We start from the raw sequence: 20,507 nt of genomic DNA, 5'->3' as shown, positions 1-20,507 counted from the left end.
TTGTCCTAGCTCTGAAATTTCTCTCTCTGAGAGAAAGCTTCCTGGCTTTCTCCCTACTTCTCTCTGGGAGACTGTTTCTTACCCTAGTTGGTAGAAGTTTAGGTGTTCTAGGATGGTGATCTTTGATTCTTTGCCCTTGAGAACCAGAAGCTGAAAATAGCTTTGTAGATGCTCTGGTTTTCAAAGTACAGAATCATAGTAAAGGATTGTCAGAGCCCAATCAGAATAAATCTCTATCTGAATAGAATTCCCTCTACATCTCACCCAGCAAGAAGTCACCCACTAGATCTCTAAAAGGCTTGCTATCAGGTAGTCAACAAGCATTTATTAAGCCCCTGTTACAAGTCAAGCATTGGGATACAAAGGCAAGAAAAAAAATAATCCCTGCTCTCAAAATGCTTACATTCTCTCCAGGAAGAAAACTTGTACATGAAATATACAAATATGTGCAGAATAACTGTGTGCAGAATAAATGTAGGTGTGAGATTAAAGGGCTCTACCATTTTGAGGATCAGGAAAGATTTCTTATTCAATTCACAAACATTTGGGGGACCTCTATGTACAGTATATCTCATGCTATACCATCTCACTTATCACAAATAATATGCAGTCACATCATCCTAAAGGGAGAATTCTTCTATATGTATATAACATATAAGTGATTTCAAATGCATATCAGAATAGTATAGCAGTATAATAGTATAACAGTTATGCTGTTAAATAAACATAGAAGAAAGAACTTCCATTGAAAGAAGGGAAAATCAGGGAAGGCTTTCGGTGGGAGTGGACATTTGAGTGGGCCTTGAAAGACAAACCATTCCAATGTGGAAGAGCAATATGAATGGCAGCATGGATATGGGAATTAATATGACAGTGAGGCAGGGGGTTGGGAGGAGGTAGTTTGTTGATGAGGGGAGTTTGAGAAGATGTACCTAAGTACAGAGTCTCTTAGCTTCCCTGGCTTTCATCAAAACTGAGCTCAAATACCACTTCTCCAAAAGGTCTTTCCTGCCCCCCACCAAATTAGTACCTTTATCTTTCAGATAACCTTCTATCTTATTTGTATGTAACATGCCTAATTATTCATATGTTGTCTTCTCTACCAGAAGGCATGCTTCTTGAGGATAGGGATTGTTTTTGCCTTTATTTATATCCCCATTACATGCTAAGTGCTTAATAAATGATTGATATTGGGGAGGAGGAGGAGTAGAAGATGGAGTTGAACAGACAGAGTGGTCTGTCATGGAGGGATTTTAATTGCCAAGACTGATGGTTTGGATTATAAACCCTGGAAGAGGTAAATGAAATTAGGAGCTAGAGAACACCTTTCTGGAGCATCTAATCCAACGCTTCCTTTTACACACACTAAAGAAAGCACAACCAAAAAAAAAAAAAAAAAAAGACCCAGAGAAGAGAAATGACTTGTTTTGTGGTCACCTATCAAATTAGGAGCAGAGCCAACATTAGACTCCAGGTTCTAGAGTCCCAGATGCATTTGTTTTTGAGAATCTTAAAGAACAAGTGAACATGTATCAGTTCGGAAAAGAATCATTCTGGTAGGTTGCTCTGGATAAATCACATTTGTGGTCATTGGTTGGTTTTGTTGTTCCAGGTTCAATGCAAGTGATGAACAAGACACGAAGGATCATGGAGCAAGGAGGAGCTCACTTCATCAATGCCTTTGTGACCACACCCATGTGCTGTCCTTCCCGGTCCTCCATTCTGACAGGAAAATATGCCCATAACCACAACACCTATACCAACAATGAGAACTGCTCCTCACCTTCCTGGCAAGCCCAGCATGAGATCCGCACCTTTGCTGTGTACCTCAACAACACTGGCTACCGGACAGGTGAGAATGAGCCTACTAGTTTTGGTGGTAGCCTTTTGTAAAAGCCACATGTCTGATGAATGTCTGTGTGCTCCAGTTGTTGAATGAGGTTGTAAGACTTGGGGTATTTTTATTCCAAGATCTTCTCTCATCGATGTGTGTAAATTGACAAGTCTTGTATGATCCTAACTGTGCTTTCAGATCCATTCCAATTTTGAGATCTATTATCCTGAGAAAAGATTCTACCTGGATTTCTTTCTGCTTGCCTCTTACTCATTCTAATACTGTTCTATACTAAAAGATCTTGAAGAAAGAGTTAACTCATTTTAAATTTTATTTTTTATTCTAAACAAAAGAGCCCCCTGAAAGAACATTTCCAAATACACAGAAGCATACAAAAAGAAAATTGTGAATCTTCCTTTCATACCACTTCTTATGCATTATATTATTATACATTTAAAATTTATAATTTTTTATATATTACTTTCAAATTTTTCCTACTTGTCTGTGCTTCCTTCTGTTATGTCTTTGCATTTTAAAAAAATGTTTTTATGGTCTTTTTTAATGGAATCACTATTTCTAATCCCCAAACTCCCAACACTTCTCCCTCCTCAATCGCAACTTAAAATTTAATTTAAATTTAACATGAAATTTAAACAAATTAAAAGACAACAAAAATCTTTGTAACAAATAAGCAAAAAGAATCCACATGGTGTCCATAAAATGACATATGCCCAGTAACATAAAAATGTATATTCTTTTTGTACCTTGAGTCTATCACCTCTCTGCCAGGAGATGGGTAACAAACACATTTCATCACAGGTACTGTGAAAATATGGTTGGCCATTGCATTAACTCTAGTTCTTAAGTCTTTTAGAATTGTTTTTCTTTACATTTTTGTTGTCCTTGTTCTCCTATCTTTTGCTCTCTTCACTCTGAATCATTTCGCACTCTGCAACAGTCTATAAAATTTTTCTTTCATCATTTCTTACAGCTCAATAATATTCTATTACATTCATATGTCAAATTTTATTTAGCCATTCCCCAAATGATAAGCACCACTTCAGGTCATAGTTCTTTATTTTTTTTTCCCCTTTTGTTTCTCTTTTTGAGATACGGAAGTTAGGTTTGTTTTTAGCTATTTTCTGTCCAGTATTAGTGTCTTTTTTATAATCCTCCTCTTCCTATCCTTGCTTGCTTTTCTGTTGAAGTTGATGTATTTCTATATCAGAGTGTGTGTGTGGTTAGCCCTCTTTTGTCAGATAAAAATGAGGTTCATCTCAGGACCACTCTTCCAATCCCAATCTTCATGTCTGCATGCTCTTCTCACATACCCCAGCCAGAGAAATAACATTCTACTCTTCCCCCTACCCTACTTCTTCCTCCTTTTATACCACTGTATTCCTTTTCCCTCTTCAAACTCTCAAACCAACTAGTTTACCTCCCAGGACTTCTATCTTTCTTCTTTAATTTTCTCAATACATTTTGAATACATTAAGGTTCTGAAGAGATACTTGTTTCTTCTCTTCCTATTAAAAAGTTAACATCATACCATCAGCTCCTTCCAGATGTTCAAATCAATTTATGTGTCTAAATTTCTCTATACTTTCAAGTTTGTATTTCAACATTCCTAATTAGTTAAGATCTTTTCATCTAAAATACTTGAAAATACTCTACACCATTAAAAAAAAAATCACTTTTTTTTCTCTGTAAAATTATGCTCATTTTTGTAGAACACGTTATTCTGGTTGTAAGCCTATATCTTTTGACTTTCAGGATATCATATTCCATGATCTCCTCTCATTTTAGTAGAAGTTGGCCAATCTTGGGTGATCCTTGTTGTGGTTTTTTGTTTTTTAAACTGCTTCTTTCTAGATGTTTATAGTGTTTTTCCTTCAACTTAGAAGCTCTATATTTTTCCTATTATAGTGATTTTTTGTGATTGAACAACAACAAAAATACTATGAACCCCAGAAGTAACTTAATATACTACTCAGAATATTCTTTATAATCATTTACTGCTTAATGGCCCCTTAAAGAATTTTAAGTGTGAACCCCTTGGACCATTGTCATAAACCTCCAAATGGGAGCCACTGGACTATATCATCCCTAGGATTTTTTCTTTGGGGATTTCTTTTCTTGCAAGACGTAACGAGTAAGTTCTTTCTATCTTAATTTTGTCCTCTGATTCTAATAGATATGCAGTTTTCATTTATGAGTTCTTGAAATATAGTGTGCAGGTTTTTTAAAATCATGATTTTCAGGGAATTCAATGATTCCTAAATTATCTCTCTTAGATCTGTTTTTGGAATAGCTTTGTAAAAAAAAAATCCTTGTGATTTGGCCAGTTTCTAGTGTTCATCTGCCAAACTCATTTTCTGTAGCATATTAGCTCAGTTGCAATGCATTAAAAAAAACCTTGGATTGAGATTCAGGAAATCTAAGCTTTCTTCTTGACTTAGCTAATGACTGTCTGTGGCAAGTCACTCGCTGTATGTTCAGCCCTTGGAGAATATCCTGTTTTGTGTGTTTTATCCCTAAATCTGTTCTTCCTGCTCTACTTGCTAGTCTAACTCAAGAGTTTGAGACTTCTCATCCATTCATCTGAATTTAATGGAGATAAGGACTAGGTCTATGATTTCATTGATACTCCCAGATGAGGAAACGCTCTCCATCAGCAGATTGGCACATTCTCTTCAACCTGTAGTCTTAATTAGAGTAGTAAGGAGCTAAATGACTTTTCTGCAGTCGTTACAGCCAGCATGTGCCAGAAGATGGATTTGAACCCACGTCCGAAACCAGCTTTCCATGTATGATATCTCACCATTGTTTGGGTTCCTCATGTCAAATGAGGGAAATGGAAGAGAAGGCCTCTGAAATTCCTTCTAGCTCTAAAGTTATGATCCCTTCTCGTCCTAAATCAGTCATCCTAAAACAGTCACCACATACAGGGTTGTGGTCAGGAAAGCACTTTAGAATTGTGGGTTATCTATGAAGTAGTTGGCTGGGGCTAGGCATATAGTTAGCAGCCACAGACCAGAGCAAAGTAAATTGACTTTTATAAAGAGAGAAGCCATGACCTTCCCCTGCTTTTGCACTACACAGAAGTTCCCAAATTCTTAGATTGCAACATTCTGCCATCCCTCCAGGTGCTCTCATTCCGTGGAGTTACAAGACCAGAATATTCTAAACTAGGGGCATCTTGGTGGTGCAGTAGATAGAGTACCGGGCCTGGAATCTAGAAGACTCATTTCCTGAGTTAAAATCCAGCCTGAGACATTCACTAGCTGTGTGACCTTGGGCAAGGACCTTAATTCTGTTTGTCTCAGTTTCCTCATTTGTAAAATGGACTAGAGAAGGAAATGGTAAACATTATTTGATTTAGGATCATAAATTTAGAAATCATCTAATCCAAGCTCCTCATTTGATAGATGAGACCCAAAAAAAGATGCTGGAAGTTAGTAAAAGAGTCAGAATTTCAACTAGTTCTTGCTCCTCAAGTGTCAGGCTTGTTATCATTGTACCACAGTAGTTGTCATAACAGCCCCAGGAAGCAGGGACTTAAATTTATTATTATCCCCATTTTACAAGTGGGGAAGATGGGAAGGAAAAAAGCATTTCTATAGCACCTTTTATGTGCCAAATAAATTGTACTAAATGTTTTACAATTATCTCATTTGAGATATTTCATAACAACTCTGGGAGATAGGTGCTGTTATTATCCCCATTTTACAGTTAAGGAAACTGAGGCAAATTGTGAGTTGCCCTTAGTCACAAAACTAGTGTTTGGGGCTAAATTTTAACTCAAATCTTTGACCCAGTGAGTTATCCTGAGTCTCTGCCTCTACATTGATGAAGAAACTGAAGTCAAAGAAGTGTTTTGTCCAAAGTTATAGAAGTCAGAGCCCATGTCCTCTCAGATTTTTAGAGCATTCCTATGAAGTAGGGACTTAAATTTGTCTATTGCAATTTTACAAATGAGAAAACTGGGATACAGAGCAATTTTTTTTTTACCCAAGACCATGTAGCTAGTAAGGGTAGAAGGAGATATCCCAACTCAGATTCGTTCCCAGTCCAGCACTCTAGGACACGACACTTTCTCTCAATTTGACAGTGATGGCATCTACCCTCCGGACAGGTCCCCAAGCCCCAACCATGATAACCCATTGGTCAGGTGCCTGTCAGATCACCACAAAAAGACCAAACTGCTTGTGATAGTTCCTCAGGAGGCTGCAGATGGCATGGAGGGTAAGAGAGGGCACATCCCTTGCCCATGACCTACCATCCCATTCTAGATGACTGGGGCAATTTTTTATGCTTCTCCTCTCTAGTAAACCGAGCCTTCGCTACCCCTGGGATCTGTCTACCCAGGCAAAGTCATCTTAAAAGGGATAAATGGAGGTGAACAGACCTATCTCTTAGCCTTGTGGCAGCATCCTCTACATTTGTGGTTTTGAGGAAAAAGTGGATTGATTGTTCCTCCAGGTCCAAGGGAGACTGGCCAAGGTCACAATTTACTGAACCTCTCTTTACCATTAAGTTCCTAATTTTCACAAGAAGTACATTTGCCTCCCTCCCTCTGTTTATTTTTCATATATAGATTTTAAAGAATGCTGCTAGGACTCTTTCTGTTCGACCTCTATACCCCATCTTTCTATGTCTATTTTTTAATTACTCTGATATATAAACACTTATGAACATGTTGTCTCCCCCAGATATTCCATGAGCTCCTAGAAGGCAGAGATTAAATAATTTTTGTCTTTGGGTCTTAGTACTTAGTACAATTGGCACATAGTAAGCACTTAGTGAACTAAGTGATTAACTGACTAGTTATTATGGAGAAACTTATCTAATTTCATAGCTAAAAATGGCATTCTGTAAAATCTATCAAGGTTTTTTGAAACAGTGGCAGGAGATTGGCTGTGGCCTTTGAAAATAGATGCAATCAGAAGGTCTCAGACTCTACAAAAAGATAAGAATACGTTCTTCAAGGGTCATAAACATCATTATCCTCTCCTCCTCCATTTTCTCCCTTTCTCCTCCCTTTTCTCTCTCTTTGGAGAGGGCTTCTTAAATTTTTTCCACTCACAATCCCTTTTCTCCCAGGTAATTTTTATGTGACCCCAGGTATATAGGTATATAAAATAGGTATACAAATCAAACATTTATTTATAATAAATCGTAATTTCATGAACTTCACATTGAGTGACAAGACCTCTTTTAGGGTCTTGAACCACAGATGCTGGGTACTAGATCACACCATTTCTGATCTGTTTTACCCAGTCCTTTAAGTTAATGGAAGCCTCCCAGTTTCCAGGTGTTCTGAACTAAATCGAATTTTCTTTCTGAAATCAACCCTACCCACAAAGTCCCTGGGTCTACATGTGATTAGAGAGAGGCTGGAAGGGGAGCAAGACGTATGTAACTTCACCCAGTGCCCAACACAGTGGGGAGGTTCCATCTTGGAAAGAAAACCCCCAATTTAAGCAGCTTTCCTCTAGAGTAATCTTCACACCAACTCTGTCCCTGTAACATATTCCACATCCCTTTCTTCCACTTTAGTCTTCTCTATTCAGTCTTCTCTACCCTCTGGCTCCAAGCGCTGTCCCCCCTGCCAATGAAGCAGAAGGGGTCTGTCTCTGGTTGGCGTGGAACCTTGGTTTCTTGCCCGCCTAGTGGCCCAGACCCAGCATCAGTAGCGGCTCTGGTTTGAAACCCCTCAGGATCTCCTGGGCTTTTTGGAAAGACTGCCCAAAAAACACAAGTGTGTCAGCAGGAGGCTAGGCGCCGGCCCAAGCTCTGCAACTCCATTCCAAAACACGACTCAGCCGGGCAAGCCTTCAAGAGCTGGTAAGGGCATGAGTGCAGAATATGGGGAGGGGGATTCTCCAGGACTCACCTACCCTCATCTTCTGCTTCAGACTTAGCTGCTTTAATCATGTGACTCCCCTCCAACATACCCAACATTTCAGATCTCCAGGAGTTAGTAGTGAAGCATTAAGTAGCACTTGGATTCACATCCTGCTTCAAGACTGTGTGACCCTTAGCAAGTCATGCAACTTGTGTCTGCCTCAGTTTACCCAACTAACTATAAAATGGGGAGAATAATAAGCTAACACTTGCTTATTATATGCTATTGCACACTATATATGCTATTATGAGCTTTTATATATCTTATTATATAAAGACAGGGATAATGATGAGCCACTTCTCAGGACTGTTTTGAGAACCAAATGAGATGTGATGTTCTCTCTGTGACTTTTGGTGAGCCATCTCTTCCACTGAATCATCTCACCTATAACATAAGTATGCTAAACTAGGTGATTTTGAGATCTGGTAGTGTGGGGTTTTGAGTCAATAAAGCCTGGATTCAAATTTTGCCTCAAACACTTACTAGCTGGTGACACTTGAAAAATCATTTCCCATCTCTGGATCCTGATTTCCTCCTCTGTAAAATGAGAAAGTTAGACTCAATGACTTCTCAGGACTCTTGTAGGAGGTTCAGCTCTAAATCTCTGATCTATAGCATCTGATATCAAATCAAGTCAACAGGCATTTATTAAGCACTGACTGTGTGCTAGGGATTCTACTGAGTCTTGGAGATACAAAAAATATGATCCCTTCCCTCAAGGAGCTGGAGACAATATGCCAAAAAAAATGCACAAATTAAAGGTAGGTTAGTTATAGACAGGAAAAATTGGAATTAATCTCAGGGAAAGGAACCCCTCTTATTGATTTTTCAGGTCTCTCCTTAATGTGGCCCCATTCTTAGCTCAGTCACCTGTACCTCCAAGCCATCCTTCCCATGTCTGACTGAGAGCTCTCTAGTGCATCAAGATTTCACTTTGTTTTGTATAACTTCACTTGTGCCTTCTCAATGGTGGAAAAAAGGGAGAGAATTTGAAACTCAAAGTTTTAGAAACAAATGTAAAAAAAGTTGTTTTACATGTAATTGTGGAAAATTTTAATAGTTCATTTTGTTTGGCCACTATAATCTACCCTGTGAGGTAGGTGGTTCGAGTGTTGTGATGCCATTTTACAGATATTCTCATATACAGAACATCATTTGTCCTTGAAGCACCCATGGTGAGTTAGATGCTGTAGCAGAGCTTCTTAATTTTTTTCTACTCACAAGCCCTTTTTGCCTTAGAAATTTTGACGCAGCCTGAGTAGAGAAGTATATAAAATAGGTACACAACTCAAACATTTACTGATGATAAGTTTGTCCCAAGGCACAGCTATGTCTCCAAGCTGGACGCAGACCCCAGGGCCCTGACATCCTCCTGTCACTCCCAGTCCCAGCCCCTGCCACCAGCACCGCTGCCACACACTGTGTTACACATCACCAGGAGCCACGCCAAAGGCCAGTTGCCAGCAGACCTGCTAGCTGGACCCAGCTGTGGCTCTTCCACAGTGACGTCAGTGAATGGGCCACGGGCACAAGGAGCTGGAGCAGAGAGCAGGGTGATTTCAGGAAACTGAAGGAGAAGGCTAGAGACCAAGCATTAATTACCACCTCTCTGTGTGGGGATTGGGGAGGTGGCTTTTTCCAAGCCTATGTAAACACTTCCTAGAAGAATGTTGTTTCTCCAGAGCTTGATTGAGTTGGAAAGGAGGGTGAGGGAAAGGAGGGGGAAAGGTTTAATTAAAACATTAACCATCACTCACTTTCTGGCTTGGTTGGAACTTTTTCCTCTTCATTGTTAGCTTCTTTTGTAATAAAAAAAAATTTAAAATTTTTAAAAAGCTCTCTAATCTTGAGGGAACTCAGGAAATAAAGCTGACCATTAACACTCAAGGGGCCATAACTAACAGAATAAACTGTTTAGCAGGAAACGGATGGGCCTGATTTCTTATCAGCTCCAACCTGGGTAGGAGTTTGGCAGCTTTTTCTTGGGAAGGAGCAGCGGTAGCACTCCTTTGGCCCATAGACAAGGACCATCCTCTAAAACTAGAAGGGCGTTCCAAATATCAGCCCTTAGGAAGGGGTGCCTGTGTTAGAAAAGATCCTAAGTATAAACATACAGCTTCTTTATTTTACAAATGGAGAAACTAAGGTCTAGAGAGACCTTATACTTAACCATGATCACCCAGCTCATTAGGAGCAGAATTGGAACTCGCAACTCCACTCTAGAGAGCTTCCTGTTACAACATACTTCTTCCAATTTAATTAACTCTCTTAACCCCTTAGGAAACTGGCACAGAGTCTTATTCTTATCAGCACAATCAATGATGGTTCCAGCCCAGCTCCAAGAGGACCTGCTGCCACCCATAAACCTCAAAAGAGATTTCATTCACCCCTTACCCATACAAGGATCTCCTCAGTGGTCTATCCCAGGGGTCATCCTTTTCTTTTTTTTCTTTTTCTTTTTTTTTTTTTTTTTTTTTTTTTTTTTTTTTTTTGCTTATAGATCCTTAGTGAGAAAATACCCATTGTTAGCATTGTTAGGAAACTTTTTGTTATGTGTCAAAACTCGATTTGTCTCTGAAATTTCCACTCATTCCTCCTGTTCCTCCAAACAGAACATGTCAAATCCTTCATCAAAAGATGGCAACTAAATGGTGCAATGGATAGAACTCAGGGCCTAGAATCAGAAAGGCCTGAGTTTTCCTTATTCACTAGCTGTGTAACCCAGGCAACTATTTAACCTCTGTCTGCTTTACTTCCCTCATCTGAAAAAGGAAGATAATAGCACCTCTTTGTCAGGGTGTTCTGAGAATTACTTAGTAATTATAAGTACTTATTAAGTACTTAGCACATATTTGTGCTTAGCAATATTTGAAAGTAATATTTAAAAATTAGATAATATTTCAAGTACTTAGTACCTTGCCTGATGCTATATAAATGTTAGCTATTGTTATTGTTATTATTATTATTATTTCTCTTCATGTGCTTAAAGACAACTCTCATATCTCCATAGCATCCACATCTTATCTTCTTCAAAGTGACCATCCCCACTTCTTTCAGCTCTTTCTCAAATGTATGACCACTGCCCTGGTCAACATCCTCTGGCTCCCTAAGATCCCCTCTACAGGTCTCTCCAGCCTATCAATGACCTTCCTAAAATGTAATGTCTGGACCTGAGTGCAGCATCACAGCTGGAGTCTGACCAAGGCATAGTCCAACAGAAATATTATCTGCATCCTCTTAGGAGCTCGATTTCTCCAAGTATAACCTGAGATTTTGAGGCTATCATATAATGCTATTGACTCATATTTAGTTTATAATAAAGCCCTTAAAATGTCCAGGTCCTTTTCAGATGCATTGCTTTGGAAGCTACTTTAAGTTTTAAATTTTGTTAGATTTGACCCAGAATTCTGGTTTATCAGGATATTTTCAAATCCTAACTCTGCCAAACAGAATATTAGCTCTCCTTTGTCATCTGCAAATGTAATCAGTGTTCATTCCTTGATGCCATAATCCAAGTCATTGATAAAATTATTAAACATCAGTGGATCAAACAGACTCCTAGAGTAAGCCACTCAAGACTTCCAAGTTGATAGTGAAACATAAACGACCATTCTTTGCATATGGCCATTCAAGCATTTTCAAAACCACTGAAACTGTATTATTCTCTAGGCCACATTTCCCCATATTATCCACAAGAATAGCAAGAGAGGTTTTATTGAATGCAGTCATATAATGTACTAGCATTGGCAATACTCTATCAAAGGAAGTGAAGTTAATGGGCTATAACCTATTCCAGATAAAAAATATGCTGGTTTTTAGTGAACTTGTAGAAAAAGCAGCAAAACTCCCTCCTTCTTTCCCTTCTTTCCTCCTTTGTCCTCTCCTTCCTTTCTTCTTTCTTTCCTTCCCAGAAGTGCAATAGCTACTCAAGACACCCAATCCTACCTAACACTGATTAGCAATAGAAATATTAATTTGCTCTATTTTCCCAGCCTAAACCAATTTTATTCTCCTTAGACAGTTTGGTGACCCTCTATTACTAGAAGCTTACCCTATTGGTGCAAGACTTAACACTGCCCTATTATAGCCACCCCAAACCCTCAATCTCAAGGGATCTACCAGCTGCAGGTTCCCCAGCCTTAGAGACAGTGACATGGGCCACCATGTCTAGAACGAACCATTTCTCCCTAGAATTTTTCCAAGAACCAAAGTTATCTTCATTTATCTATAGTTTGCCAAATTGTACCTTCTTCCATTAAAAAATTTTTTTAGAATATTTATCTTGTCCCTATCCTATGGAACTGCTCCAGTTCTCTGACTCAAACCTCACTAGCAGTGGCTCTGTAAATCACATCCTTTTCAACACCCAGTATGTGGTTCATCCAGATTTAATGACTAGAATTCATCAAGGGCAGCTGAGTGGTACTCTCTTGCTATCTCCCTCCTTACCTTGGGTTTCAATTCCTTATCAGTTATTGGGGAGGCCTTTCTTGCCTCCCAAATCATTTTCCTTGGCAGAGGAGACAAAACTAAAATAAAATTCAAATAGTTGCACCTTCTCTCTCTCCTCTGGTAGCATCCTCCATCCACCATTCACCATAAGCAAGAGTCCTATCTCTTTCTTCAAACTCCCTTTAGCTAAAAATAACTCAAAATATTTACTGTCGTCCTTAACATTTCCCATGAGCTTTAGCTCCTTTAGAATTTTAGTTATTTTGACCTTATACATTTTTTTTAATTGATAAATTGTGTTTTAACATATTTAGAACCCCAGGGTATTCACAATTAACTCCCCCACAATATATCCTTCTTGAAAACAGTTAAGCAAAATAGCATAAAAGAGTGATTGCAACTGTGAGACAACCTGCTGTGTTATATTTTAGTAATGTATTGTTTGTTAAAATAATAGGTGTGTAATTTAATACTAGATACCAATACTTTTGTTCTATGTTTTGTTGCTATATATGTTGGTCTTCATTTATTTAGTTATAATAATTGTGCTTATTTTTCTTTTGGTTCTGCTTTGTTTGTGCTGAATCATTAATATAGGTTTCCCATGTTTCTTTGAATTCTTCATAATTGTCATATCTTAACAAACTGGAATGCTGGGTCAATGTCATATCTTAGCACTTTGTTCTTAGACCCCAGTTTTTTCAGCTATTCTCCAGTTGTTGGGAACATGATGTTTCTGACTTTTTGCACTTACAGATAATGCTGCCATGAATTTTTTGCACAAATAGATCTTTTATTCAACCTTTTTGAGACATAAGTCAAATAGGAGGATCAAAAGGCATGAGCAATTTTGTAACTTTTCTTAAATAATTCCAAATTGTCTTCCAAAACTATTGAGCCAACTCAGTTCCTCCATTTATGAGTATTCATGTTTTCCTACATCCCTTCCAGCATTAAATCTTGTCATCTTTACCAATTTGATTGGATACTTCAGATTTGTTTCAATTTGCATTTCCTTAATTAGTATAAATTTTTAGCATTTTCTTAGGTGATTGTTGATAATTTGCATTTCTGTTTTTGAGGTTTCTTCACTCCTTTGATATTTAACCATTGAGAAATGGTTTCTTTTCCTTATAGATTTGTGTCAATTCTTAAAGATTTCAAAAGTCAGTTCTATCAATGTTTCATGCAAAGATTTTTTTCTCCAAGTCCGTATCATCTTATTCTGGTTGCATTCTCTTTATTTGTACAAGATATATTTTCTTTTTCTTTTCTTTTTTTTTTTTTTTTTTTTTTGGAGGCAGTCAGGGTTAAGTGACTTGCTTAGGATCACACAGCTAGTTTAGCATCCCAGGTCAGTTTTGAACTCAGGTTCTCCTGATTCTGTGACCTGTGTTCTATCCAGCTGGTGCTGTGGATAGAGCTGCCCGACAAAAGCTAGTTTCACATCATTTAAGAAGTCTATTTTTTCTTTCATAACATCTCCATTGCTGCTCATTATGAGTCCATCTACCATTTACAACTGTGAGGAAGGGAACCTTTTGTTCTTTTACTGATGCAACTTTTAGATCATTTATCCTTTTGGAAATTTTTATGATATATGCTGGAAGATGCTGAGCTAAGCCTTCTAGTCCACCATCCATTATTCTCAGCATTTCTTAGAGATTAAAAGTTTCTTTTCCCAAATACTTTGCATTGTAGGCCTTGTCAAAGACTAAGCTTTGTAAATATTTATTTTTTATTCTGACTATATTTCACTTCAAAAATTTCCTGTTTTTTATCCAGTATTATGTAGTTGGTTAATTATCACCTTATAATAAAGTTTGATATCTTGTTATATTAAACTCTTTTATCTTTTTTTTTTTCATTTTTCCCTAGATTGTTTTCTACCTTGCATTCCTCTATATAGTTTGTTTAGGATTCATAGGGGTTTTTTTGTCATTTTCTTTGGTGTATTTTTATAATGCATTTTCTTGGCTGATTGACATAACATTAAATCTCTACCTTTGCTTAGGTATACATTGCCAAGTAGGAAACGTTAAACCTCAAAGAAAAAAAGGCTACTGGAAATTGGCAGCCAAGGGAGGTATGGAGAGACACTGAAGAATTAGAATGTTGTAGGCATGAAAGAAGAAATATCTATTATTGGAGAGGTTGGCCAAAGATACAATGGAAAACCAACTATGAATCCAACTTTTTCATAATGAGTAATTATTTTAGAATATTGCTCTAGTTTCTTTGTCAGTGTCATATTTAATATTTTTGCATTGAAGTTCTTTAGTAATTATTGTGTTGGTAGCTTTCTTGATAAGTTTTATCCCTCTCTGGCTTGTGAATCAAAACTATATTTTTGCCATAGAAAAAAATAATAGTAGCATTCCTTTTCCTTTTTCCTCTATATCTGAAACCACCTTATATAGTACAGAGATTCTATTTTTAAATGTTTGATAAAATATACTTGTAGTTTGGGAGTTCATTTCTGCCTTGCTTAATTTTTCCTTCTGAGATAGCATTATTTGGGTAATCTGTTTCCTGTTTTGCTAATTTTGTTATTTTTTTAATTTTGCAAATGATAATTTACTGTGTTTAGACTTACATTTTTGTTGTCACATAATTTAACAGTAGTTTATCATCAGTTTCTTTTCATTTGTGAAGAATTCCTCTTGGGAGGGAGGGGTGTTCTCTTTTTAAATTAAATTAGACAATGTTTTATCCATTTTGTTCAGTTTTTTTAATAGTCCTTTGGGGTTTTTTCCAGAAATTTTAAATTCTGTTTATCCCACCTAAATTTTCAAAATCTCTTATATTTGGAGGAATTGTTGATCTGTTATTTTTCAAGTGTCTTTCTTCCATGATTAATTAATTCGTCTTCTCTTTTTTTGTTAGTTTAAGTATAAAAGGTTAAGTATAAAATAGTTCTAAGGGGAATTTTGGCTTTATTCCCTAAATTTGAAAATGTTAGCTCACTGGTATCATTCTTTTTAATATGATTTTTATCATTCTGTGATTTGGTCTTTGATCTACTGATTTAGATGATTGTTTTTAGTCTCTATTTAGGTCTTCATATTTCCTATTATGGTTATACTTTTATTGAATCCTGATTTGTAAAAGGCTGGGTTTTTTTTTAAGACTTTTTGCCTTTTGAATTTGAGTTCTTTAAATTCTGTCTAATTAATATGACAATATTTAATAAAATATTAAATATGATGCTGAGAAAGAAACTAGAGCAATATATTAAAATAATTATTTATCATGGAAAAAGTTTATACTTGGTTCTCCTTAGAAGTCATTGTTATCTCTGGCTACTCTCTCCAATACTAGATATATCTTCTTTCATGCCTGCAAAATCTAAAAATCTGTCAAATTTAATTTCCCTAATATTTTGCTTATTTGGAGTTTCTTTTTTTTTTTAACTTGCTGTGGTCTGGAAAAGGATTATTAAAGTTTTCTAGAATTAGTATCTTACAAGTTAGGTCTTTTCTCATTTGAGTTAACTTTTCAGGACTATAGCTACTATGATGTAGATGAGTATGCACACATATGAGATTTAACTGAGACTATTAGTTCCTATTGTGCTCTTAATCAAAATGTAGTTTTTCTATTTGACCCTCTTATCATGTTTTTCTCTTGTTATCCAAAGTCATGATTGCAATTCTTTCATTTGTTGACTCAGCTAAAGCTTAAATTTGTATGATTATCCATATTTTAAATATATTTTTATAAGCAACAAATTGTTTTGTTTTCTTACCAATTCTGCAATGTGTTTCCTTTCTATTGGTGAATTGAGCCCATTCATATTTATAAACTGTTAAATTTGGTTTTCTCTCTCATTATTACATAGTTGTCCTCTTTCTTTTGAAGTATTATAAACAAAACTAAGAGAACAATTTATACAGTGATCCTATTGATATAAAGGTAAGCAACATTAGAACATTTCAGAACTCAGATCAATGCAGTGAACAGTCGTGATTTCAGATTACTGACAAAGCTAATTCAACAGAGACATAGGTGATGTATTATAGGTTTATAACAAGACATAGATTTTCAGAAATAACTGACATTGATTTTGTTTAACAATACTTCTTTTTTTCCATAGGGAAGCTTCCATTGGGGGAAGTGGGGAGGAGTAAAGGTAAAAAATAAAGTAAAGTAAAAGAACCAAAAGTAATGTAAAAAAGGGCATATCAATAAATGTTTGTAAAGATTCACTCTGCCATTGAAGCTACAAAACATGCTAATTACATTTCTAGGAAGGGGTGCTAGAGGATTTCTTTCTTTTATCAGTAAGTGGATTTTATCAATTTGTACTCTGTTTTATGTCTCCAATATTTCTAGGTAATTCTCTTTTATGATTACATGGAATGTTAAATTCACACTCTTAGTTTGTTTTTTTCTGGGAGACCAACAGTTCTCAGAGTTTGCTAATATGTGTCCTTTAGCTCTCTTGGTTTAATTTGTCTATACCTGAAGTAATCTTCCAATGTAGCCTTTAAAAAATTTTTTTAACCGTGTTGTTTATGCTTCCATTGCTGGGTTGTTATTGTTGTTGTTGCTATTGGTTCTGCCTGAGTTTCTGTTCCTCAGAGAATCTTCTGCTCAAATGAGAATTTTCATCATTTTTTCTAAGTTATCAATTCTTATATTCATCTTCTTGAATTTTCCCATCAGTGATCTTGTTTTCAATTTTAGTACTGCCATCTCTTCCTTCTTATATAGTATGATTCTAAACCAATCTGAAACTTTTTTTAGCATATCCATTTTCTGTTAAATATATATATGATATTTTTTCTTCATTTTCTTTTATTTTGTGGTATTTATTCATTGTATCAGGGCCGAATTTTGGAGCCACTTATTTCTTTTGACTTTCAGTTTCCTTCCTATCAAGGTTTCTTTCCATTCTTCTCTTTTATTGTGTTTTCATTTCATTTGACTTTTTTGTTATCGTTGCAAATTGATATAACTTTTACTGGGTCTTTTTCTCCTGACCTTGCTATAATGACTTTTTGTTTTTATGTTACAATATCTTTTCTATCTTTTCTACTCCACCCCTACTTCTGGGATTGAATACTGTCTTTAAAAAAAAATAAACACAGTTAAGCAAAACCGGCAAATACAGTGACCACACCTTCTAGTATATGTAATTTTCTTTTTTGCTGTCACCTGCCTCTCTGCCAGGAGTATATTTCATTATTTGTTCTCCAAGGCCAAGATTAGCTGTTGGGATTACTGAGAGCTTCATTTCAGCATTAATTTAATTTATATTATCCTAATAATTGTGTATATTATTCTAATGCATTTGCTCACTTAATCCTTCCCCCATTTCTCAGAATTTATTTCTAGCATTAGTAATTTCTTATGCAATAATATTCTATTACATTGGTCTACCATGAGTTTTTCAGTTATTTATAAAATGTCATTTCATTTCAGGCAGCTTCTAAACATTTTTAAGTACCTACTATGTGCTAGGAACTATGTTAAGTGCTGGTGGTATAAGGAAAAGCAAAAGACTCCCTGTACTCAAGAAGCCCAAGGTGTACTTGGGTAGACAAGATGCAAACAACTATGTACATAGTAGTTATATATAAGAAATATTAGAGATAATCTATAGAGGGAAGGCCCTAGAATTTAGGGGGATCAGGAAAGACTTCTTATAGTTTAAGATTAAACACTTCATCTTCTAAGAATTTTCATTGTAAGTTATGAAAATTTATAATCCAGTTTTCATTGGCTTATAATCTATTTACAGGTGCACTTTCCAAAGCATTTTTATATCCATTGTCTTAGAATATCATTAAGAAGCAGTCTAAGTAGAGGATAATCTCCCTGTCCTACAGATGAAAAAAGAAACCTCAGAACACTTGTGATCGGGGTCACCCCATCCCTACTGTATTTCTCATAAGAGGAACTGTAATATAATAGAAAGAAAGCTGGCCTTGGAGTTAGTAAAAGCTGAGATTCAGATCTGATTTCTGACACTTCCTACTTCTCTGGTCATAAACAAGTCATTGAGGATGTCTGAACCTCGCCTTCCCTATCTATAAAATGGGAATTTTTGACTTCCACCTGTCACTTGCAAGTCTTTTAATCTTTCCTTAGGTTTCAGATTCCTCCCCTGTGTAATAATGAGGTAAGCCTAGACATTCCATAAAACGAAAAAAAAAAACAAACCTAATATGTTTTGGGGACTATGTTAAGCACTTTACAAATAGAATCTCATTTGAGTCTTATAGCAACCCCAGGAGGTGGGTGCTATTGTACATTTTACAGTTGAGGAAACTGAGGCAAACAGAAATTAGGTAATTTGTGCAGGGTCACATAAATGTAAGTATCTTGAGTGTGGATTTGAACTTGGATCTTTCTGATTTCAGGCCCAGCATACTACCTACTGTACCAGCTAATTATTTCTAAAAGTTCTTCTCATCTCTGAAATTGTTCACTTCAATATTCCTTCCAGCTCTGATGGTCTGTATTTTATGGTTTGAGCTTTCTGCCCATTCACCACCTCCCACTGGACCCTATATTCTATAATTCTAGAAGACACTTTGGATGGTCTCTGTGGGTCCAGGTTATCTCTTTTTCTCCCTAATCTGTCTTCTCACTCACACTCTGGGAAGCCAACTCCAGTATTCAAATCCCTTTGCCAATTTTATTCATCACTTTATCCCAAGAAGCAATTTTTAGTTTGGTACCTTTTCAAAAAAAGAAAAGGGATTCATGTTGCAACCTTGCAAATAGCAAAAAGTTAAAAGGATCAGATTACGGAGCATCAAAAATGCTCCAGGTCTTGGGGGTTGAGGGCTTTCCTTTTTTTAATGCAAAGTTTGCTTTTTCTTGAGGGGATTGTGCCAAAAAAAATGAAGACCGCAGTCCTGTGGCATCGGGCATTTAATATTTATGGGGCTTAGAAGCTTTGCAAAAAGCATTTTATCATCAGTTTATCTGTTGTTCCTTATGAGGGATCCTCCAGAAGGTTAGGGTTATCACTCCCTACTTTCCAAAAGAGGAAGATGAAGGGCAGGGAGACCAAGTGGCTTTATGCTCAGGCCATTTTTATTGCTGTACTTACTTACAAGAACTTAGTAATAGCTAATGATAATAGCCAGGATAGATAGAGTGATTGATTTAAGATTTGCAAAGTTTACATACATTATCTCATTTGTTTTTAACAACCCTGTTGATTATTATTATTCCCAATTTATAGGTGAGAAACTGAGCCAGAGTTGCAAGTATCTAAGGCAGGGTTGAAATTCGGGTATGCTTGACTGAGTCCAGCACTCTATTGTGCCCTTTAGCTTCCTTTGGCATGGATAAAGTAGGGAAATTTGGGGAACGGTTTTTGCTGAGTATAACTGGGAAGAAAAGCTTCCCAAGGCCAATGACATCAAGGCTGACATTGGTCTGGTCAAGGTCACATAGATCAGGATCTCTTAAACTTTTTCCACTCAAGACCTCTTTTTGCCTGAGAAATTTTTTCATGACTCCTGGTATGAAGGTATATAAAATAAGTATACAAAGCGAATGTCTACCAATAATGAGTCATAATTTCATGACTCCCGCATTCAATTATGAGTCCCCATATGGGGTAGCAACCCAAGTTTAGGAAGCTGGGTAGAAGAAGGGGGTGAATAGGGAAGACAGGTATGGAGTTACCCGTTGGCTAGGGCTCTTGCTAATTAAAGAATGGCATAAAGCAGGGGTCCTCAAACTTTTTAAATAGGGGGCCAGTTCACTGTCCCTCAGACTGTTGGAGGGCCGGACTATAGTAAAAACAAAAACTTTGTTTTGTGGGCCTTTAAATAAAGAAACTTCATAGCCCTGGGTGAGGGGAATAATCATCCTCAGCTGCTGCATCTGGCCCGAGGCCGTAGTTTGAGGACCCCTGGAAAGGATCCAGAAGTATGACCTAGATCTCAGTATGTTGTACAGAACTTCATCCCGGATTTGAGCTTTACTTGATTAAAGCACAGAGTCCTTTCATGGAATTGTAGAACTTTAGAGAGGAAAGGTACCTTAGACATCATAAAGTTCTCAAGCAGGGGTCCATGAATTTGGTTTTTATAATTTTAAAAAATATATTGAAATACAGTTATCAAAGTAATTTGTTTCCTTTGAAGTTCAATGTATTTTATTTATTTAAAAACTAAATTAATTCAAAGAAGGTTTCACCATACCACCACAGGACACCTACACACAAAGTCTGCAACCTCTGCTCTATTCCAAATTTCTTCATTTTACAGGTGAAGACACTAACCAAGTGTCACAGACAGTAGCAGAGCAAAATCCAGGATCTGGGCTTCTTGGTTTTCATCATAA

At 36.6% G+C, this 20,507-nt stretch overlaps 1 protein-coding gene across 3 annotated transcripts in view; it reads left to right on the top strand.

Moving 5' to 3' along the window:
• The window catches only part of SULF2 (sulfatase 2), a 135,988-nt gene that overhangs the window by 41,405 nt on the left and 74,076 nt on the right, over positions 1–20,507 (top strand). For all 3 annotated transcript variants that reach the window (XM_023494530.2, XM_031951578.1, XM_031951579.1), the window contains one exon: positions 1,613–1,852. In XM_023494530.2, coding sequence (XP_023350298.1) covers positions 1,613–1,852 — 240 coding nt within the window. The remainder of the gene's footprint in view (positions 1–1,612; positions 1,853–20,507) is intronic.

This window comes from Sarcophilus harrisii, chromosome 2 (genome assembly GCF_902635505.1).
Source record: "Sarcophilus harrisii chromosome 2, mSarHar1.11, whole genome shotgun sequence".
In the NCBI taxonomy this organism is placed as follows: domain Eukaryota; kingdom Metazoa; phylum Chordata; class Mammalia; order Dasyuromorphia; family Dasyuridae; genus Sarcophilus; species Sarcophilus harrisii.
This window is presented reverse-complemented; position numbering and strand designations above follow the sequence as displayed.